Genomic DNA, 24,118 nt, shown 5'->3' on the forward strand with positions numbered 1-24,118 from the left:
GGATGTGGAGGCTTCCAGCATTAACAATAGCAGTAGCAGTTCCAAGAGTGTCAACAACAGTATTACAAGCAGTAACAGCTCCACAATGGGTACCTCAGCTGTAACAACCTCTCTACCTCACATAGGGGATCTGACAACATTAGGTAACTTTTCAGTGATAAATAGTAATGTAATAATCGAAAACCTTCAGAGTACTAAAGTGGCAGTAGCACAGTTCTCACAGGAAGCGAGATGTAACGGTGCGTCAAACAGTAAGCTCGCTGTACCTGCCCTGATGGAGCAACTGTTGGCATTACAGCAGCAGCAGATCCATCAGTTGCAACTGATTGAACAAATTCGTCACCAAATATTATTGTTGGCTTCCCAAAATACAGACATGCCAACATCTTCTAGCCCTTCTCAAGGTACTTTACGAACATCTGCCAACCCCTTGTCCACATTAAGTTCCCATTTATCCCAGCAGCTGGCTGCAGCAGCTGGATTAGCACAAAGCCTTGCTAGTCAGTCTGCCAGCATCAGTGGTGTGAAACAGCTACCCCCTATACAGCTACCTCAGAGCAACCCTGGCAACACTCTAATTCCATCCAGTAGTGGCTCTTCTCCAAATATTAACATATTGGCAGCAGCAGTTACAACACCGTCCTCAGAAAAAGTGGCTTCAAGTATTGGTGGCTCACAGCTCAGCAACCCACCAGTATCAGCATCATCTTCACCAGCTTTTGCAATAAGCAGTTTATTAAGTCCTGCATCTAATCCACTTCTACCTCAGCCCACCCCTAGTAACTCTGTTTTCTCCAGTCCCTTGTCCAATATTGGAACACCTGCAGAGGATTTAAACTCCTTGACTGCCTTGGCACAGCAAAGAAAAAGCAAGCCACCAAACGTAACTGCTTTTGAAGCAAAAAGTAATTCAGATGAGGCATTCTTTAAGCATAAATGCAGGTTCTGTGCTAAAGTGTTTGGGAGTGACAGTGCCTTGCAGATTCATTTACGTTCTCACACTGGCGAGAGGCCATTTAAATGCAACATATGTGGAAACAGGTTCTCCACAAAGGGAAACTTAAAAGTCCACTTTCAGCGTCATAAAGAAAAATACCCTCATATTCAAATGAATCCGTACCCGGTGCCAGAGCATTTGGACAATATTCCTACAAGCACGGGAATTCCTTATGGGATGTCTATACCACCAGAGAAACCTGTCACGAGCTGGCTGGACAGCAAGCCAGTCCTCTCCACCCTGACAACTTCTGTTGGCCTGCCACTCCCACCAACGATTCCAAGCTTGACCCCATTCATCAAAACTGAGGAGCCTCAGCCGATTCCCATTAGCCATCCTTCCGCTAGCCCTCCCTGCTCTGTCAAGAGCGACTCGGGAACCGCTGATCCCACATCAAAAATTTCCAATGGACTTTCTGATGAGGTAGAGGCTGGAGCTTTGCCTACCTCAAATGGCAAAATGGAAGAAAACCCTCAGAACACAAGCGCCATCACCAACATGAGCAGCTCCGTGAGCTCACCAGCCGCAGACTCGGGCTCCAGCGGCATCGCCACTTTTACAAATCCACTGATGCCTCTAATGTCAGAGCAATTTAAGGCAAAGTTTCCATTTGGAGGACTATTGGATTCAACGCCAGCATCTGAAACATCAAAATTGCAGCAACTGGTAGAAAACATTGACAAAAAGGCAACCGATCCTAACGAGTGTATCATTTGCCACCGAGTTCTCAGTTGCCAGAGTGCACTGAAAATGCATTATCGCACACATACCGGTGAGAGGCCATTTAAATGTAAAATCTGTGGTCGCGCTTTCACTACTAAAGGCAACTTAAAGACTCATTACAGTGTCCACCGTGCCATGCCCCCGCTGAGAGTGCAACATTCATGCCCGATCTGCCAGAAAAAATTCACCAACGCCGTTGTGCTACAGCAGCATATCCGAATGCACATGGGAGGGCAGATCCCCAACACCCCAGTCACAGAAAACTATCCTGAGTCAATGGAATCAGATACGGGATCTTTTGATGATAAGAATTTTGATGATATAGACAACTTCTCAGATGAGAACATGGAAGACTGTCCTGACAGCAGCGTGCCAGATACTCCTAAATCTGCAGATGCATCACAAGACAGCTTGTCTTCTTCCCCTCTGCCCCTGGAAATGTCAAGTATTGCTGCTTTGGAAAATCAGATGAAGATGATCAATGCAGGACTTGCAGAACAACTTCAGGCAAGCTTAAAGTCGGTTGAGAATGGGTCAGTGGAAGGGGATGTTTTGACTAACGATTCGTCATCTGTCGGTGGTGATATGGAAAGCCAAAGTGCTGGAAGCCCTGCTGTCTCAGAGTCTACCTCTTCCATGCAGGCCTTGTCGCCATCCAACAGCACTAATGATTACCACAAGTCACCAAGTATCGAAGAGAAACCAGTAAGAGCTTTACCAAGTGAGTTTGCCAACGGTTTGTCTCCATCCTCTGCTAACAGTGGTGCTTTGGACTTGACGTCTAGTAACACTGATAAAATGATCAAAGAAGAGTCTCTGAGCATGCTCTTTCCTTTCAGAGATAGAGGTAAATTTAAAAACACCGCATGTGACATTTGTGGCAAAACATTTGCTTGTCAGAGTGCCTTGGACATTCATTACAGAAGTCATACCAAAGAGAGACCATTTATTTGCACAGTTTGCAATCGTGGCTTTTCCACAAAGGGTAATTTGAAGCAGCATATGTTGACACATCAAATGCGAGATCTACCATCACAACTTTTTGAGCCCAATTCCAGTATCGGCCCTAATCAGAACTCTTCGGTTATGCCTGCTAATTCACTGTCATCGCTCATAAAGACTGAGGTTAACGGCTTTGTGCACAGCTCTCCTCAGGATAGCAAAGAAGCACCCTCTGGTCTAGTTACTTCGGGGCCGCTGTCCTCCTCTGCCACGTCCCCTGTCCTGCTCCCTGCTCTCCCCAGAAGAACCCCCAAACAGCACTACTGCAACACATGTGGGAAAACATTTTCTTCCTCCAGTGCTCTGCAGATCCACGAAAGGACACACACTGGTGAGAAACCTTTTGCCTGCACTATATGTGGAAGAGCATTCACAACAAAAGGCAATCTGAAGGTACTTTTTCCTCTTGCTCTTCTAGGTTTCATTTTCTCATTGCTGGTTTTTTTTTTGTTTTTTTAACGTCTGTTAATGTTGCAAGGAGTGGTACTATTGGCTGTCTGTGGCGTGACAACTGGTGTGTTTAGTCAGCTCTGGTAGACCTAGATGGCCTCTTGTTGAGTGCCTCATGTTGGCAGCCGGTCCAAAGCATGAGCTGTTTTTGATGCTTAATTAAAATTCATCTACCAGCAAAGACTGTCTGTGTAGAGTGTGAAACGGAACAGCCAAATGATGGTAAGGAGTATTAATTAACAGAGAAATGCGTTTTGTAACTCACACACCTCTTTAAGAAGTGAAAGGCTCTTGAATGTGCTGTTTTTCATAACTATCATGCAAGATGATGAGTGTTTAAAAAAACTATTAACATAATTCTGGAACTAATGGGCATTACTTTAATTGATTATATAACTAACATTTCCTACTGATATGTGTTTGAAAAAGCAAATATACTTAAGTTTTAGAACACCGGTTGAGCACTTTACTGTGTACATTTTTCTGTTGACAGAGTATTTCTCTAGAGGTTGCTGCCAGTAATGCGAGATGAATAATTACTTTCAGGCCATTCTGTCTATACACGAGGCTCTCCGATGAGCAATCAGTAAAGGATACTTTCTGCCTGTCTGAAAAGGACGTTTATAGGGTAAAGGGTGTCAAATACAATACTTACCATTGCAATGAAAGTGGACATAGCAATTCTAGCCCTGAAAGCAGCTATCTGCAATTGACGGAATAACGTGAAGTCATTATAAACTAAATACATGTAATAAAAAAAAGAGTAACAAGCAATGCATTGTTCATCAGGAAGACAAGGTATTCTGGGTAATGGTGAAGGGATAATCCAGAAGAAGTTTGTTTATTATTCCAGTTGGGAAATGGAGCCCTGCATCCGCTACCTTTAGTGTGGATCATTATCTAACAAGACTGGACATGTTCATGGACTGCTGCCTTCTCTGTGATCAAAATAAGTTTGAAATCCCTGTCAACCCCTATTTTTTGTTTGTTTGTTTCTTCCTTTCTTTCTTTTCAGGTTCACATGGGCACTCACATGTGGAACAGTACACCTGCAAGACGAGGCAGACGACTTTCCGTAGATGGCCCCATGACATTTCTAGGAGGCAATCCTGTAAAGTTCCCAGAAATGTTTCAGAAGGATTTGGCTGCGCGGTCAGGGAATGGAGACCCCTCCAGCTTCTGGAACCAGTATGCAGCAGCACTCTCCAATGGCTTGGCCATGAAGACCAACGAGATCTCCGTCATCCAGAATGGCGGCATCCCTCCGGCACCGGGGGGCCTGGGCAACGGTGGCAGCTCTCCCATCAGCGGCTTGACGGGAAGCCTGGAGAAGCTCCAGAATTCAGAACCCAATGCACCTCTAGCTGGTCTGGAGAAAATGGCAAGCAATGAAAATGGGACAAACTTCCGTTTTACGCGTTTCGTGGAAGACAACAAAGAAATTGTAACAAATTAGAAAAAATACTCCATAAATAACATTCCTGCAAATAGTGCAACCTAGGGTTGCTTTTTTCAAGCTGCAGGCTGCAACGTTACAAAGACTTTCTTTTGTACCATGTTCTACTTCTAGACTTCTAAGAGAGCTTATTTATTAGTGATATAACCTTGCTTTGCAAACAAATGCAAGCATTAACTTTGGTCTTCTGTATTTTGAACTAAATACTAATCGACTAGAGTGCTGTAAACTTGCTGTAACATTTATGGCAGTTGCAAGTCTGTTCTGCTAGGTGATCTTATTCTGGCATTAACTTATTTTCTATACCCAGTTTAACATGAACTCTGGTATTGATGCGATGCCTCAGTGATGCATTAGATCTCTAATAAAAATCTGTATATAAATGTACACTTTGATCCTGCTGGAAATTTTATCAGCAAACACATTGTTTAATTTTTCCAAACAGAATTAAGAAAAGGACTGAAAGAATATAGACTGAACAGTGTGGGTCCTTTACACAGCTCAGTTTTTGATTTTTATTATAAAATTAAAACTGCTTTAATTTTTGTAGGTTTAACATTTTCTGTTTTGAACTGTTATTTGTATTGTGCTTTTTACTTGAGTCGTCTTAAATGTTAATACGTTTCTGTACAGTAATAAGCACGCAGATTATTAGAGAAGATACTGAAGTGTTGTTTTGGTAGTTGAAACTGAGACGTAACATTTTGCCTTGTAGGTATATTCATTATAGAAAATGTGCTGGACTTTCACAATGCTGCTAAGTATGGCATCTTGAACAACTTCCGTGGACAACTGTAGATGCTCCTGTATATACAATAAGACATCACTTTCATTAAAATGTACATATGTTCCTTAAAAGACCAAGCCCTACTCCTTGACCAAGGGAACAAGTATAGTGTTTGTTTATTTTGTATTAGGTATTGGGGGAGGGCAGGGGGAACCTTGGACTGTTACATGCACTTTCTCAGAAAGTTGAAAGGAAAAGAGGTCCAGTTTCTTTAACATTTAATACTTACTAACAGCAGAGATACTGTAATTTTACTCGAGTAATCAAATACATTTTTGCAACAGATAAAATTCGCTGTCTCTGTGTTTTTAAAGTGTACCTGTATTTAGTAATCACTTTGTATTATTTAGCCTTTCCCTTGGTTAACATGAACTGTCCAGGCTGTATGTGTGTGTTTATATTTGTACGTATGGGTATACATATATGTATTGCATATTAATTGCTAGTATATTTTTCATACCCCCTAATAGTGGGAAATTTCTCCTTAACTATTCAACTCCTCCTCATAAAATTGTAGATATTTTGGCATTTTTAATTTCTTTATAAAAAAAATGCTGCTAGCAAAGACCTTGTTGAGCCTATGTAAGTTTCCTTTGAAGGAAATAATTTATCACATTTAAGGCTTGATTTGGTTCAAATGCTTTATATTTGATATTAATTTTATTCTATGAGATTGTATGTTTGTGGCATGCTTACGCTGCTATATCTGTGTTAAGATGTCCACTTGCAAGCCTCCATATATTATATGGGGTTTATAACTTGATTGTAAAAAAAAAAAAAAAAAGAAAAAAATTTGCTTTGGCCTTGCACATGATTTGGCTTCCCTTATGCACCTGCAATGATCCTTAACCTCAATGGGAGTTTGGGGAAACAGAACTCAGCCCGATATTTTCACCCAGTAGAGTTTTATCTCCTAACATTATTATTTATGAAAGATAAATCAGTTTGGCTGCCTTCAAATTATGCCTTCAAAAAGCCCAAAAGGAATTCTATGTTCATGTGAATATATATATATTTTTTTTTACAATTCCAAAATTCAGGTATTTTGTGTTATGGGATTTTCTTTAATATCAGTGGGGGGGGAAGGTGCTTGCCTTTTAAACAAGAGTAATCGCTTTGCACTTCCCCCCCAGTTGCTTGAGTTGTAAATTGGGCACCGTAGAGGAATTAACGCTGAAAAGGTGGGGTGAGAAATGCTTTTCTTGAGGACTTTTACCCTTCTTCATATGATAATGAATCCTTAGTAAAGTATTAACGCTGTAGTCTGAATACCTCTTGGACTTCATGTCTTTAGAACTTTTTCCTGTTCGAATGTGATGATTCATCTGGTACATGATATGCATTTTTGTTAACATGTAAGTTGTACACTAGAGCCAGCTGGCTTGTCAATGTGAATATTTAAGAATTTCCAGTCACCTTTTGGTCTCAGAAAAAGGTAAATTAAACGGATTTTGATGATTTTATCAATGAAATACTAACTAATTCTCCTTTTAAACTGAGTTTAGATCTGTGCAACGGAAAAGCGAGGCAGGGTTAGCAGACCCCAGCGCTCCGGGAGGGTTTCCTTCACGCGGCTTGAGTTTCATTAACGGCTTTAACTCCGTCCCTCCGAACCTCTTCCCACGTTAAAGCCAGGCCCCCGCGGGCCGAGGACCCGTCAGCCCCGCCGGGGAAGGGCCAGAGGCCCGGCCCGGTGCGGCCGGGGAAGCCGCGCCCGGGGCACTCGGGCGCCGCACTCGCGAGCACCCCGACGCTCCCTGCCGCTGGGTAACGTATGCACTTGCCGCTTTTCAGAAAAAAAAAAAAAAAAGAAAAAAGAAAAAAAAAACTAGCAATTTTCTTCCTGGTATCTTGGGGCCTGGGGGTCCCCGCCGCCTCCGCGGCTGCCCCCGTCCCTGAGACGGAGCCCGCCCGCCCCGCGAGGACACCCCTCGCGCCGCTGCCCGCGCGCCCCGGGGTGGGGTGGGGCGGAGCGGGGGCGACTCGCGCACGCGGGCGACCGTTGGGGGCGGCTGAGGTAATTCCAGCGCCGAGGGTGGAGGGAACGCGGGTCGCCCCCGCTGCCCGAGGGGCGACAGACCCTTTTCTCTCCCAGACTTTCGGGAGCGTTGTCCCGGAGGCCGCCCACGGGGATGGGGGCTGCGGCGGGCGAGGCTCCTCGGGACACCCTCTTCCCTCTGGGTCGCCCGCCTGATTGCAATAATTGAGGCCGGCTAGGCGGGGGTGTTCCCCTAATAAGCCCCTGCGCTTCCCCACTGGGGTGTTGCTGCTGTTTCACTGTGTGCTTCCCTCGCTACCGTCTGCGAAGGTGGGTGCTTGGGGTGGGGGGAGGGAAGGAATCGATCGTTTCCCTGTCCCGCTGCGCCGGGCTTGGCGGAGGGTGCCTGGGCTGTTTTCCCCGCCGGGGGTGGGGGGGCGGCATTTCGCTCCCTTTCTCCCTGCGGTCCCCCAACGGGGCTGCGCGTCCCTCAAGGGTACTGAGGCCGTGTCCTACGGGGTTAGGGTCGGCTCGGAGCTCCCAGACAATTAACAGCCCCCCCCCCGTCCCCGGAGAATGGGGGGGGGGGGACGGGGGACATTTCGCTCTAGAGATGCGGAATGTTAAATTTCCCGTTACTCGACACCAGACCGTGGGGACCGGGGGAAGTTACCTCTCCCCAGAGCTGTCCTTTGGCAAGGGCACAAAGGTGCCCGCCTCGCCTCGCAGCTGGGCGCCGCGCTACCTCGCCGCAATTACCCAGCGCAGGATTTCCTATTCACAGACACTGAGTTAATCCTTATTCAAGAATAGATTTATTTTTTTTTCCTTTTCCTTTACAGTTTTGTTTGCGCGGCCGCATTTTTCTCATTAGCAACAGAGTTTTCTTCCCCCGCTTTTTCTTTTCTTTTTTTTTTTTTTCCCCCCTTCCTCTCCTGGCCCATCGCAATTTTGTCATCCATTAAAATGAAGCACAGTGGGGTGGGCTTTTTTTTTAAAAAAAAAACTTCTTCTAAGCGCCAGCGATCGTTCAGCGCATTCATTTAATCAGCCCCAGTAATTTTCTTCACTCAGAAACAGACGTGATTTATTTAAAAATTGGGCTAACAGCCTGCGAAACTTCCCCGCTTGGGAAGAGCCCGTGGCGGACCGACCGGAGGCGCCCGGCTGGGTAAACCGCGGGGCTGCCCCTCCCGCTGGGCGGTTTTTTCTAGCGGATGGGCCGCGAATTTGGGGTTTTTCCCCGAATGTGGTAGGGAAGAGAGGAAGACAGGACGTGGTGGCCACTGAGAGAGAGAGGAACCGGCAAACTGGGGAGCGGGGCAAACGGAATGAAAGGCTGAAAAAGGCGTGGGAGGGCTAATCAAAAGGACTCGCCATACCAGCAAAGTAGAAAGAGAAGAGTCAGGGCAGCACATCGGATGGGCAGGTTTCTCGATCGGCGAGGCAGAGGTGGGAAGGAAAGAGGAGCAGCAAATTGCCTGGCTGATTTCGTGTGCTGATGACGACCAAATCCTAAGTCGTTTTCTCAGGGCAATTCGGGTGAATTTCGGTGTTTCTTTCTAGGCTGGGTTGTGGTTTGACATTTAGGGACAGTCTGCAAGTCCTCCGTGCTGCAGCGCTCAACAAAGCTCGTCAACCTTGCTTTGCAAAGGATATTTGCTGACCATCAAAACGTAACAATTGCTGCTTGATCTGTCTTTTTGTTTGGGAAGTACTTCCTGCTTTTGGGAGTCCTGAAGTCACAAGTTACCTGGTTGCATCTTTGTAGAAGGCCAGTTTTACTTGGCAGGAGAAGGTGTGACTTTGTAGTGTGACAGTTCTTACTTGCTGTTGCCCTGCCAGTCTTAAGTACTTCTCAAGTTTTATCTCTGTGTTTTGTTTTTTGCTTTTTTTTTAATCAAAACATTTTCTATTTCGTTTCCTTCTCTCATGAATATGAGTTGACAGAAGTTAAAATCATGTTTTGCAAATAAGTGGGTACAGTTATTCATACAAGCCAGAAGCAATATGTGTCTTAAGTGTTGAGTTGAAATACAATGACTTAAAGATTTCATGCACAATACAATCTCTTGTATAAATACCTATCTTTAGACAAAAAGTTAAGGAGGAGTAGAAGCTTGGAAATATTAATAGGAAAGAACAGGAATAATTGGAAACTATGCAACTTAAGCTGAGAACAGAGTTACTGACAGCTGCCTTTATGTTCAGTTTTTGATTTGATATTTCTGGTTTTTACATCCAGGTCATAGTTAGTATCAGAACAGCTACCCTGAGCCGGTCCCTCTGTCACTCTAGCAGTGTGCCTAGCAGATTCCTGGAAGACGGTGATTCCTCCTGGTGAAGATCTCCTTGTTCCAGGGATATGGGAGGCCCTGAACCACATGCAGTGGCTGGAATATTTTACAGGTAAGTGAGGTGTAAGCATGGCGGTGATTAAAATTAAGTTTCTGGCTCAAGTTATATTATACGTTTGTCCTAACGTGAATCACTTTCTTTGATTTCCATTCTTTCTTATGTTTTTTTCTTTAGACATGTATTTTTATCCACAGTCTAAATGTCTTGAGAGGCAAGATCTCTCAATGTTATGGGAGGAGGAGCAGTAGAATGCAAACAGGAGAGCAGGAAAGAGAAGTTTTCTTTAGTGCTCAAGTCTGTCTAGTACGGAGGGAGCTGGTGAATAACATGCATTCAAGGGTTGAAGACATTCTCTGCAATGTCTTGCATGGTGGGTGGGGCCACCATCTTGTATGCAGCTGACTCTGAGCATATGGTATACCTGTGAGAATGCCTACTGGAGAGTTGTAGAGTAAGGAAGTGATGTCATCTTCCTCTTTATAGCAGTTAACTAATTAACCCAAATTGCAGGCTCTTCTTGACTCTCAGAAGTTACTGTCACTTTCAGAAAGCAATTTAAATCCAAGTTAGAACAGGGACCAAAAACACGTCCACGCCCATGTTAGACTTTGTCACCAGTGCTAATAAGGAAGGTCCTCACTGGAATGATCAGCCCTGAAACTTCTGGTGCCACTTAATTTCAAAAGTAAGAAGTCTCTCCATGTTAGCAGACATTCACATCATCTGTACAGACAGCTCTCTTGGCCAGGGCAGTGCTGAAGTGCAAAGGTCTATTTTCATTATTTAAAGGTCTTAAAAATGCAGTATCACAATGTCAGGTGGGTGTAGCAGAAGCCCTGCAGCACCTGGCATCAGGTGGTGCAACACAAGCAGTATTTAGGATTGAATATGGAAGGAAAAAATTGAGTCATCTGGCACACTATCATGGATCATATATGACCCCATTGGTCACTACTTTCTTTTCCCCATCTTTTCCATGAAAAATAATTTCAAAGCTGAGCCAGTGAGACTAACTAAATGAATAATGTTAAGATTTTTTTTCCAAGCAGTGCCTGTTTTGAAAATGGTCTTCCTTTAACAGTGAATAATTCTAAATTGCTTTCCTTTCATTGCGATTTTTAAAACGTCAGTTAATAGTGTAGCTAACATTTGTTTCATATGTACAATAAGTAAGTGGATGATCACGTTCAATGTGAAATCGGCATTCATATGAACTCCTGTCTCTATGTTGGTTAGAGGATCCAGAGAATAGCAAATTATATATAGAAAGACAGAACAGATTTCAAAGGTTTATGGGTCTGTTTACTTGTCTAGGCTGAATACTGAGACCTCTTGGCAAGTTGTGTCAGAGCTGCTGATGAGAATGAGGCTGTTTGTGATGGTTAGATAACTAGTTAGCTCAGTTGTCAGGATTCCTTAATACCAGCATGGACCTCTGGTGCTGATACACTTAAACTAATTTAACCCCCCGTTTAAGTCAGCTCAATGCATTTTGGCTTCTAGCACTGATGAGCGTCTGAGCACTGCACAGACAATTTTTGTAAAAGTGTCTGTGGCAGTTTAAGATGTTACTGTCTTTCCCTTTCAGTCCAGATGTTTAATTCTATCCACTGAGATTCCCTGCCCATCCTTCCGACCCCCAAATATTTGAATGGGTGGAATAGATCATATAAGCACTCTTTATTCATATCACTACAAAGTCATAGTGATTTCTTATTTGGTGAATAAGACCTTAAGATAGGTAAGTGTACAAAATGTACCAAGCAGGTTCGCAAAGCTTAAGGGGATCATCTTATGAAAGGACGTTGAGCCTAGGTATCTGTGAGTCAGGCAGAAAACAATTCATAAAGCTACAGCTTGTTTGAGGCAGATTTTTATGAGATGTTACCTTCCAAACCAAGCTTCCTAAAGGGCCAACTTTCTACCAGATGGGCTTAGCCTAAAATGCCACCAAAGGCATTTTTAAGATAGTATGTCTAACTTTGCACTGAGGTAGAGGAAGAACGCTCCATAATGTGTCATGTTGTGACAGAACATAGCAGTGACAGCTTAAAACACCAAGGCTATTACTTCAGCAGTCTCCTTAGTGACATTAGATAGTTGCCTATAGTCACTTTTCTTGCTTGACCTATACAAAACAGTAGACTGGGCTCTATGTTCTCTCTTGGATTTGAAGAAGTTATTAAACCAATTCTGTCTTTCCAAAGCTGTGTGCGTTCATGCTGGCATCCTCAATAAAGCTGGGGCACAAACAAAAAAGCAAACAAACCAGTCACAATAGCATTCAATGCACTTAAACTTGGAGGAAGTGAAAATCAATATTTGTCAAATGGAGGGAAAAGGTAAAATGGACTGAGGAAAAAATGTCCGGCTTTCTTAAAAGCCATTAGTGAAAATGAAAAGTTGACAGCAATACTGAAATTTAATTCCTGCATCGGTGCTGCTTGAACAGATAATTTCGTTGTTGTTTTCACCCTCTGTCTATTGATGCATGCAGTAGCTTGGTGCACACATATACCTTTATTGTTAGTGCCATTGAATGGAATTTATAACATTTTAATTGTGTGTGGTTTGGAACCTTGGAGGCTTATGTAAAGGTTTCACTTGTGGTAAAAGTGTGAGGGGCTAATTTAGGAAATGGAAGTTTCATCGCTGGCTCTGGGCATATGTGACTGGGTAAGTTGCTCTAATCTCCTGATGTGCTTTGTAAAATGATGCTAACAATAGTTCCTTACCTTTAATTTTTGTTTATTTTGGATATTTAGGTAGGAAACTGTCCAGACTGGTCTTTTACAGTGTGTGTATACCATACATGGCTACATTCTTGGAATAAAAATGGTAATAAAATATCTAATACAAAACAGCTATTTTGAGTTTCAGCATCTACCAGAACACCTGGAAGTGCCCTGCTGGTACCTCAGTGCAACATTTGCCGCTTACCAGATGAGGTTTAACAGTTAATGCCATGTTATACATGCTTACACTTATACTGTATTCATAAGAACAAATCATCAGTTTTTGCAAAAAGTCTCAAGAGATACCGTATTTTTGCTGAACTATTGGATGTAGCCACAATCTTTTAAAATTTTCCGTGTAGACAAAATATCTCTTTTTTCGGGCACAGTACAGGGAAATTGTAATTGCATTTGCTGCCTTGCAGACAAGTGCCTGTAGCTGATGTCCAATTTCGGTGATATTTATCATAGATTCCCCATATATGAAAAAAATGGTAAAGTATCTGGAATTATAAAGATCATAATTAATCAGAAGAAAAAATGCTGGATGATGTACAGTATGACAGTTTAGGGTCAGACTTGTTGCCTTAGTGACTTCTTGGTTTGGTTGAGGGTAGTTTGTGAGGTAAGAAGAAAGAGGAAGATGTGGAAAGGCCAGCGCTACTGTGGCGTAATGGAGAGTGCATTGAAACAAAGTATGGAGATTAGGATCCTCTGCAGCTGTTGGTTTGGGTACAAGTCTCTGTAATATTGCCTGATGCTCTTTGTTTTCTCCCAGAGAGCATATATTTGCATGTACTGCATAAAATTATGAGCATCAAGCACAGTAGTGCAGCCTTGTGTTGAAATGCAGCTATAGGTATGTCCATTCTCTACGCTGTGCTAGAGACAGGAAATATTTTTGGATCCTCTGAGACATTCTCTCTCTATTTGACCAATTTGCTCTTTATAATCCAATATATGGCAGTGACAACCTTTGCTTTTGAAAGGGTAACTCTGGGTTTTGAAACACTGGCCCTGTGTGATACAAGTCAGCGAGTTACATTTATGTTTAGATGTTCTTTCTCTGACTGTCTTGTGGAGAAATAGAACAGAGTGAGTTTCATTTCATCAGGAGTCTGAAGTAACTGTCAACTTAATGCCTGAAGTCCTGACTTTATCTACTACTCATCTTGAAGGACTTTATTTTTATCTGAAAATTAGATATTGATAACAGTAACAACAATAAGAACAGGAGAAATTAAGAACGTGGGTGGCAAGTTCCACATCACCCCCCCACCTCTCTTGTAACTTGGCCTAAATTTCAAGCTTGTTCAATGCTTTATTTTGCTATTTCAATTTACATAATGCTCAATTTAAACCATCCCAAAGAATCATGATTTTTAGAAAGTGCTACTGTGTCTGAAAATCAGGCTTTTAAGATGTGTACCCACAAAGTCACTTAAAATCATGACCCAAATCCCGTGACAGTGAACCATTACAAGCTGACATCCGAGACAAACACACTGAGATTATCCTAATGTCTTCCATGTCCAACACTTCCTCTGCCCTGCCCTCCCCCACACCCCCAAAAAAGATATTTTTTTATTGTTATGAAAGGAAAGCAATTAGTTTGTTGTTTGATTAGTCTGTTTGTGTACAAGCTGGGGGGCAATGTGCCAATACAGTCATGATGCAGTCAGGCACCTATAACTGACATGGGATGGAACTGTGGGGAGATGTATGCAGTACAACGTTAGTCCTTTGTAGAGGGCCAAATTGAGACTGCTTCTTTTCCAAAGAAGTTTTGGGGCAGACTTGACCTTAAGCAAATGAAATTGCTATACAGTTACCTACTGTATAAGGCTCTGAAGTAGCAGGGAGTCCTGTGGTGGTGTGATATGTGTCTCTTCAGGATTAGTAGTTGTCCCTTGTATTCCATCCCCTCCTCCTCTCTTTCTTTCTCTCTCAGGGGTTAAGGCTCTGTGTAACGTTGAATTACTCAAAAAGGTTCTAACAGCAGTAGAGCTGGTGAAAGACAAGACTATTTATAGAAAATAACAAAGTAAAAATAAATTTAAGATTAAATATCAATATCTAGGAGCTATAGCACCTTTTTTCCCCTCTCCTGTTAAGTAGTAAAATCAAAGCATAATTTGGAAAGGATTCCTGCTGGAATTGGAGAAACTAGTCCATCCTGCATGCTGAAAGGAAGTTGAGATGTTCATTTACAGGATGGCATTTCCTCAGTTTCTATAGAACCAGCCCTCAGCTGGGGTTAGAAGCTCACGTGCTGAAGGAAGTGAGATTTTTCTGGTTGGGTGTAAAACTAAGCTTTTGGTCTCTAGTGGTAAGTGGACATTCTGAGTCTTTCCAGTGCCACCATAACTATCTAAAATGATGGGACAGACGCACATCTATTAGGACAGATCTCCAATACAGGAGACTTTGGAATGGTTGAAGTGCAGTAAAATGGCTCAATTTACCCTGTCAGTGTTCCTAGTGTAACAAGTAATGTGCAGAGAAGTTTTTGGCTGCAGCAGTGGCAACTGTGGAAATTCCTTGGATGAGTTTGTTCTAAATCAAAGGTTGATGTCGTCTTGGTTCTCTCCAGCAAATCAGAGGTACAGAGGTCTCAGGTTATGCTCTGTATTTGTCTCTTCCCAGAGCCTAGTTTGGACTCTGTTTAATACTATGTATTTTCTCTTTCAGTGGAAATAGTTAATCTAAGCACTCTGTGCAAATCTCAAAACTGCTTTTAGTTCCCTCCATCAATTGACTTTTGTATATGGTTTTCTTCTTTACTTCTTAAAATAATTGTATGGATATAGCATTCTCCTTTTAAACGGATGAATTTTGGTATGGGAAGTTTTTGCTGTCTTCTCCTGATTACACTACAAGAGGAGGTTGGCAGGCACGGACAGTTTTGGCAGATTAGGGTTTTTATTTCTGGGGAGGGTGAGAGTACAGTGGCTGCTAGTAGATGCTGAGCCTTTTGCTAGTCTCATTTAGTTACTATTCAATGTTGTCTTCCTTCTGTTCTTTATTGTATTTATGGTTGATTTTTCCTGAGAAAGATATTAAGAAAGAAACTTCGCAATGTGAGTGTGTGAAGGTCTGTGGGTGGGAGCGGGGTGTCATGGTTTAACCCCAGCCAGCAGTTAGAACCACACAGCCGCTCACTCGCTCCCCCCAGTTGCGACGGGGGAGAGAATCCGAAGAGAATCAGAAGAGTAAAAGTGAGGAAAAACTTGTGGGTTGAGATAAGATAGAGACAGTTTAATAGGTAGAGCAAAAACACGCATGCAAGCAAAGCAAAACAAGAAATTCATTCAGTGCTTCCCATTGGCAGGCAGGTGTTCAGCCATCTCCAGGAAAGCTGGGCTCCATCACACATAATGGTTGCTTGGGAAGACAAGCGCCAACACTCCGCTCTGAACGTGTCCAATGTTTTCCCCCCCCCCCGCTTTCCTTTTTCTTCCACCAGTTTATATACTGAGCATGACATCATATGGCATGGATATATCCCTTTCATTGGTTAGGGTCAGCTGTTCTGGCTGGCTCTTCTCCTCCCAGCTTCTTGTGCCCTCCCAGTCTACTTGCTGGTGGGGTGGAGTGAGGAGCAGACAAGGCTGCTTAGCAACAACCAAAACCACCAGTGTGCTATCAACACTATTTCTCATGCCAAATCCAAAACATAGCACTGTACCAGCTGCTAGCAAGAAAGTTAACTTCATCACAGCTGAAACCATGACAGGGGTAAATTTTTCCTTGCTTTCTTTTGATATAAACCTTACAGTACAATTTCTGAGTGAGAAATCTACACTGACATCTAGAAAAAATAAATAATTTGACCTCCTTCATGAGAGCTTTCTTCCCAATCCTTCATCTCATACTGTTCAGTGTTCATTTTTTAATGCCATTACTGCTTGCCTGTGTTAGAATAGTTTTAAGTACCAGCTTTCTCTGGATTCAATTGAAGAGCAATAATGCCAGTTTAAGATAAATGAGAGAGAATTCTAAATAATATTCTAGAGATATTTTTTTCAGCAGAGGGAGTATTGATTCCAGAAGCATTTATGTAACACTGCTGAAAATTTGGACAATTCATTGCAAAAGACTTGAAATAGAGTGTTAAATTATTTAATGGTTTATGTAGTGGTCAAATGCTGCTATCAGATTTAGTCTTTACCAAAACCAGAAATGTTATATCCTTCTGGTTCAGTAATAAACCTACAGTGACTCATCAGGGTGATGTTGTGGCTTTTTCCTTTGCTCTTATGGAGCACAGTATTGATCAGCCTGTGAAATAATACAACAGCTGAAGCTCAGGTAGCAAATATGCATTGAATTGATCTCCCTTTACTAAGCCTCCTGTATCCCAGCATTATTTACGGCAGAAGGATTGAGTCTGGAAAATAACTTTGATAAATACCACCTTGTAGCACCTGTTTAAGTGATGGGAAAGAAAGCACTCCCTAGTTTGTTAACTTTAAGTATTGGGAGTAGAAGTGATGTGCACATAATAATATTATGATTCATACAAACCACTTTTCAACCAACTCGATATATTTCATTACCTCCTTTCCAGCAGAAGTATTGATTTTTGTTTTGTGGTTTTATAACACAATTTCAAGGCTGTTGTAGTTTAATGAGCCATGTTCTTATGATGTTTAAAAAGATTTGAGGCGTTTGTTGAAATAAATATTATGGATTGCCCATCTCTTGTCACCTCTTCTTTCTCTCAGCCGTGTAAACCCAGCGTAAGAATGAATAGGGCAGCCAGCTATGTGGCTTTTTGTGTTTGAGATCAAAGTGCTACTGGAGAATAATAGCAGGCCACACTTCTGTGTTCGTGACCACACACGGCAGCACCTGCAGAGCAGTAAAATGTCATTGTTGCTTCTGCAGTTTGAGCACAGAGGAAGCACCACTGAGGTGGCAGATGATTCTAATAATACTTGATGTGAATTGATGGGGAAGGAGGACCATAACACAGAGGGCTTTTTATTATAAGACTTGACTTCCCAAGCTGTGAACAACAGAATACTGCACCTGTGTATGTTCTTCAAATCAACCATTATGGAAAGTGACAGATTTTATTAACTTAAGGAAAAACTTTTCAACATGGGAAATTTGTAGTTTATTTTGGAGACATGAGGAAAAAAAGCAGAAGGATATGTTACATATTTCCCACTGCTCATACTTTTCTAGTGTTCTTTGCTTTTTGAATGTTTGATAATAGAATCTCAGGGGCATTATTAGAAAGACTTTTATTTAAAAAAAAGATAAAGAGGAAAAGATGAAATAACATCTTTAGGATTTTTTTTCACTTTTATCCATTGCTTCATGCCTTATAGTAGATGAAGAATGGAATTAGCAGGAGATTAGCAAGAATTAGCAATACATTGCTTGAAGAGATACATGTGATAATTTTAAGAGACATTCAGGATAGCTGAGGCGTGGAGGGAAAAATAAAGTTGGTGGGAAAAAAAACCTCAAATTGTCCAATATAAGTGATCTATACTAGGCACTGTCTTTATGCAGTCAGATCTTGCTTTGTGCACCCATCTTCGGGAAGGTTCTGGGATGGCAGGGGCTGGACATGAGGGCTGCAGGAGCACAGGGTTCTCAAAGGCAAGTGCAGATAAATGGAGCTGACATACATTTGGACAATACAGAGTTTACTTTCAACTCCAAAGAAGTCAGTTTATCAGTTTTATTTACAACAGCGAAGCATTGCCGCTTGAAGACATCTTCTAATAATTCTGTTCTGGGATGTGACACTATATTGGTCTGTTTTTTAGAATGAAATAGGACAGTGTCAGTATTTCTTTGTTCAGGTGGCCATCATGTGCCCTGTAGTATAACACATAGATACTGCAAAAGGTGCAAAGATTAGATGCCTGGTGGTCTAATACTAGAGTGATTCTTACCTATACCATAAATTAACAAAGTGGAGGATCTGATTTATCTAGGGTTTTGCTGTTATTTTTACTGAACAGAATGCGTGGTCATATTCTGACTTTAGCAAAACCATTGCAGCCATGATAGGCATAGACAAGAGCCTCTGGTACCCATATGAATCAAACACATCCAAATCTTTGTGTAGGTGCAGTTAATACCCTGATGATGATATAATTCAGGTTTCCTTAAAAACAGAACACACATAAAAAGAGAAGACGATATGAGCATTTTATTATCTTCATATGCGTATACCTTTTGTAGTCAGTTTTGAAGAAATTGTAGAAGTTGCAATTCATGTAATATTAATAGATAAAAATTGAGAAATCAACCATAAAGTCAGCTGGATCATGATTATTAGCTAAAAGCATAGTGCTTTCTGGTGATTCTTTTTGTTCTAAAAATAAGCTCTGGATGAACTGAAAATCATTTTGCAGGAAACCCTTAAGTAAAGTGATCATGCAGAGTAGTTGGTAGAATATTACGCTTTTCATTTGCACAAACAGATGGTAAGCTTGCCCTTAGATTTAATCAGGGGATGACAGACAGGTAGCACTTTTGTATGTTTCAGATGGAAACTTCTTTTCAGAGACAGAAACTGCTTCATATTCAATAGCCTGTATACCAGGCGAGAGAAATATTTACCAGATATTCATATTATCTTTAGTGTTACTTTAACTTGCTATTAGAGTTAACTCATACAAGAAAGCTGCTGATTTATTTAGACTGCTGCAAAAACTTTGGTTTGATTTATTCTGTTCTCCTCCTTTTCCATTTTGTCAATGTATATAGCAATCCAGAACACACAGAAATGTGTCTGTGAATAAACTCGTGAGCAAATAACTGCCTTAACAATTCAGGATTCATGGGTCTCTAACCATATTCTTTTTAGCTAATCTTTTAGATAAGATTTCTATACCAGTTGTTTCTCTTTTCCCTCCCAAAACATAATACCTGGTAACCTAAGCACATACAATCTGTTTCAGAAGAGAGGTTCAAGCAAGTGCAGCCACTGGTGTGTTTTAATGTCACTGGAGAGATTATGTTACCTTCCTAGAAACAAAATCTTTTTTTCTCTGCTTCAAATGGAAGTCTCCTGATACCCCTGTCAGAGACCATTTGTTATGCAGAGTTTTGTGAAGCAATCAAAATTAATTCACAGTGATCTTTTCACCCAGAACCCCCAGCTTCAAATAATGGGTCTTCTCAACAGGTGCTCATTGTGTCATTTTGACTCCAACTTGCTAGACTAAAGATTTTATTCTTTAGCCATATTAAGGAATGAAATTCTGAGCTTGTAATTTACTAATCTTAAGCAGCTGCCTAGGAAGGCACACCTGCTTAAAAGAGTGATGTCTTGTGTCTTTGGGATCTGAAACCTAAAAATGTTTCCATATTTGTCTATTTCTGAACTTAATAAAATCTCATTTACAAGTCACTAGAAAACCTGTCCAACAACAATATTGTATTCTGGTCTTATTAGGAATCTAATTGTGCTATTTCTTCTTGCAGAGGAGGAAAATTCCTCCTCAAGACAGAACAAGATGCTTTGATTATTTTTTTTTCTTTCCCCTGAGTTAGGATTTGTAGTAGGTTTCATTGTGAAGTGAAACAAGTAAAATAAAAAAAACTTAATAAGCTATACTAATTTTGACTATTGTGAATTTTAACAAATGTTTGCTTATCTTTTGCAGGCACTGTTTAAATATGTTTCATAAGAGCTTCAAAAATAAAAATCAAAACAATATTTTTTTTTTCATATTGAATGTCCTTGGTGGTAAGGCAAAAAAAAAAAAAAAAAAAAAAAAAAAAAAAAAAAAAACAAAAACAAACACCAAAAAACAAAAGAGAGTATAACTTGATTTGGTAAAGGTACTACAGAATGTATCGTTATTGCTGTTGGTACCAGTATATTGTAATATTCTCATTCCTTTAACTGTAAGTAGCCAGGTAATTAATGAAGTACATTACCAGTAGAAAGGTATCCCCGTGGGGAGTAAAGCCACATTAGTCAAAGCACACTTACACCACTATAATTGTAGTAGGAGATACTGTTGTCAAAGCTGTTATGGTAAAAAGTGGCTTAGGCTATAACCATGTCCAAAATACTGCACTAATTATACCTATACAAAACAATATGTTGAACTGGCTTCACTGTAGAGGCATTAACTCAGAGTGGGAACTTCTAGGAACATCAGTGTAGCATCAGAACATATGAAGTGTCTACAAAAGGAGGGGGGGTATGGAAAGGAAGTAAAAGAATAGCTAAAAAATGTATTTCTGGACAGGATGATTGCCACTTGTATAGTATCTAAGGAAGGAAATCTTTGCCTGAATTGGTTTTGCTTTGTATGCCGCCTTTAAGATTAGACTTACTTAAGAACAGCCAGGAAACATTTGCGTTTGTATAGCTATTACTAGTCATTTATTGTATTGATGATATTACTACTATAGGTTGAAACTGGGGGCCTTTGACATTGTCCTGCATTTTAGAAAGTTAGTAAGATGTCATTAATCCCCTTTATTGAACCAGGTAGCTGAAACAGTGGGGGTCTTCAACAAACCATATACACGTGATACTGCCCAAAACAAAGACACACGTGAGGCCTCTCAGACTGTTGCAGACAGAGAAGCTTTATGGAGTATGGCTTTAGCACAACTGTTTGAAGGAACGATGCAGGAAAAAGTGCTTGTAAGGGGAAAGAAAAAAAGAAAAAGCAGTAAAAAAGCATCAGCCAGAACCACATGAACACTGGTAGCATTTACTTGAGAAAAGTGTCAGGGCTTTTTAAGTTAAATGCTGAGAAAAAGAAAGCTTAGAACTAAGAGAAAAGAAACCATCTCCAGCTGTTTAATTCCTCTTATGTTCAGTGAAACAGGGTTTTGTTTGTGTCAAAGAAGGAGCTTGACTTTATCATCAATTTCTCCTAATGGAAAGAGAGTGCCCTAGACATTGGCTTGCTGCTCAAGTCAAAAGGGGGTGATACTGCTTTTTGTTTCAATAGCACCATTTATTTGTGACTCTCAAAATATTCTATAGATGTAGGTATTGGACAACACTGGTTCCCTTAAGGTAGACAGATATCATTTTACCCCATTAGCAAAGCAAGAGACTTTGTAAGGATTAGTTAAACAGTTTGCCCAAGTTCAGCAGTGACTTGGTCACAGAACTAAGAAGGGAATCTAGGGTCCTGGCTCCCTTTTTATTCTTACTGGTGTAAATCAGATGCAATCAAGAGAAGAGTCATGTCTCAGTGGCTGCAACACCTAGTTCCCCAATATAATTGTCCTGTGGCACACGCAGGACAACCAGGTGATCAGGCCCAGTCAGCATGGGTTCATGAAAGGCAGGTCCTTCTTGACAAACCTGATCTCCTTCTATGATAAGGTGACCCACTTAGTGATGAGGGAAAGGCTGTGGATGTTGTTTACCTTCCACTGCCCAGAGAAGTGGTTGAACCACCATGCCTGGAGGTATTCAAAAGATGGGTACATGTAGTGCTGAGGGACATGGTGTAGTGGCGGTTTTGGCAGTGTTAGGTTAGTGGTTGTACTCGATGGTCTTGAAGTTCCCTTCCGACCTAGATGATTCTATGATTACAAATGTAATCAGACTCCTTCCGGAGCTCACTGATATACAGAAATCCTGATGTTGCATCCCTTGCTCTTGATACGCTATCTCACAGTGTAAGTCACTAGTACATATATGCTTGTGTGAAGTCTGGAATATAGTACTGTTTATACTGTACCATGATATTTCCGAAGCTTTATAGAAAACAATGAAAGTAAAAGCCTTGGCCCATGATGTTTTACATTGGTAAGGGACACAAGGAGTATGCTATGAGCATCTAGTTACCACTCAATTGCTCGTGTACTTATCTATAGCATTGAAATAAGAAAAACAGTGTTAGTTAATGAAATTACAAAGATGGGATTTCAGCCTTTCCAGATTGCAAAAACTTCCACAGTTGTGGGAGTGGGGGAAGTCCTGGGTGATGATACAACTTTCACAGAGTCATCTTGCAGAGGTGGACTTGCATTTCCTGAGCTCCAGTCTAGTGTATAATTCAAAAGAGCATCCAACATATATAGATGATTGCAGGTTATAAAGCTTTTCTGTTCTTTAATACCAGTTACTGTTAACAGAAGATTTGGTAACATTAAAGCTCTGGTTGAAATGTGTCTAGAATATTTATAAAATGTCACGCACTAGCATGTCTCATCTGAAAAAAATATTATAGTCCAAAGTTGAGATTTAAGAAGCTAGTTCGCTTCACAAGCATCTCACATTTGTTCTATACAGGAGATTATAAGTTTTGTTCTCTCTAGAGCAGTTCTAACTTTGTTTCTTCCAAAAATCAAACAAATTGGCCCCAAATAATTTTGACTGAAGCAACTATTTTAGTTTTGTGCTGTATCAGGAATAAAGTTCACTGCAAGTTGAACATGGCTATAAAATTGTCTGAAAAGTGGAGTTTACTGTTTGATGTGATGATGTCTTTTAAAGGGTACACAGTTATTGCAAATGTGAACCCTGATCTACAGTGAGCGTCACGTGGATATCAGGACAAAGCTGTTTGCTACTTTACTCTTAGAATACAACACACTTCAGCTTGCTCTCTGCTTTTGCACTATCAAACACCAGTGCATTCAGTAAAGTATGTAATTCATTAGCCACTAATGTCTCCTAGTATCTTATGTTTAATTCAACTTGTTTAATGAGTTCTTGCAAAATTCTTCAGTGGAGGAAAGGATTGTTTAGGCTACCAAACTAAACACCAAAACATTTATGGCTTATACTTTTGTCTGTGTGAGGAAAATATTACTAAACTGTGAAGCACACTAAACAATCCTATAGAATTAGGTAAAGTATTTGTACCAAGGGAGAATTGCTTATTTATATTCATGTTTTCAACCATACTGAGTGAGGTTGTCATACCTTTAGCCTGAAAGCATACCCAGTCGATTTTGGAAGCATGGAAGTGGGTAAATAAAGTCGAGTACTGCATAAATGCTTGTAGATAACATAGCATCAGAGGTAACTACACTGTAGCAACATATCTGTGGCATTTTGAAACCAAGTAAGTTTTGTATAACCTCTTATCTTCCCATTTAAAAAAAAATAATCATATCACTAAGACTTAAAAATCAGCTAAAACATAAACTAACAATGCAATAATTTTTTCCTAAAGCTGCTAGCAGCATGACTTACCAGCTGTTAGATGTATGTATTTGCTCCAATGGAATATTTAACTTCAGTATAGCTGACTGGTTTATTGTTGTTGATGGTGTAACTGATTACTTTGTTGCTATTCAAAATGTGAATAAGCTATGTGCTTATCTACTACTGTTATCCATTTTGAGGCTTGGGAAATGAAGAAGTTAACTGCTGTCAAGTATTGCTGAGGTACAAGCGGAAAGTATAACTCTTTCCACTCTACCGAATTAGTCACTTCTTTATGCTTCCTCTTCTCCTCTTGTCAACCTGCCTTTAAAACAAAACATATTTCCCACATTCTCTGCCACCTTAGATGCCAGTCTTCTCTATTCTTCAAAACTTGTAACTTTCTCTGTTTGTTTCTTCCCACAGCTTCTTTTACCACAGAGAAAATGAAGGTAAATTTATATAAACAGTGTAGGGAATATTATGGTTTTGGATGAGACCTGTAGTAAATTCCTGGCTCTAGAC

General features: G+C 40.8%; 1 protein-coding gene across 16 annotated transcripts in view; it reads left to right on the top strand.

The window, feature by feature from the left end:
• SALL1 (spalt like transcription factor 1) overlaps positions 1–24,118 on the top strand; it is a 247,433-nt gene that overhangs the window by 11,795 nt on the left and 211,520 nt on the right. For all 16 annotated transcript variants that reach the window (XM_054199755.1, XM_054199754.1, XM_054199756.1 and 13 more), the window contains 3 exons: positions 1–3,115; positions 4,188–7,182; positions 9,639–9,802. The exon at positions 1–3,115 is cut by the window's left edge and continues 298 nt beyond it. In XM_054199755.1, the coding sequence (XP_054055730.1) occupies positions 1–3,115; positions 4,188–4,628 (3,556 nt within the window). In that variant the 3' untranslated portion in view covers positions 4,629–7,182; positions 9,639–9,802. The remainder of the gene's footprint in view (positions 3,116–4,187; positions 7,183–9,638; positions 9,803–24,118) is intronic.

This window comes from Rissa tridactyla, chromosome 4 (genome assembly GCF_028500815.1).
Source record: "Rissa tridactyla isolate bRisTri1 chromosome 4, bRisTri1.patW.cur.20221130, whole genome shotgun sequence".
Lineage (NCBI taxonomy): Eukaryota > Metazoa > Chordata > Aves > Charadriiformes > Laridae > Rissa > Rissa tridactyla.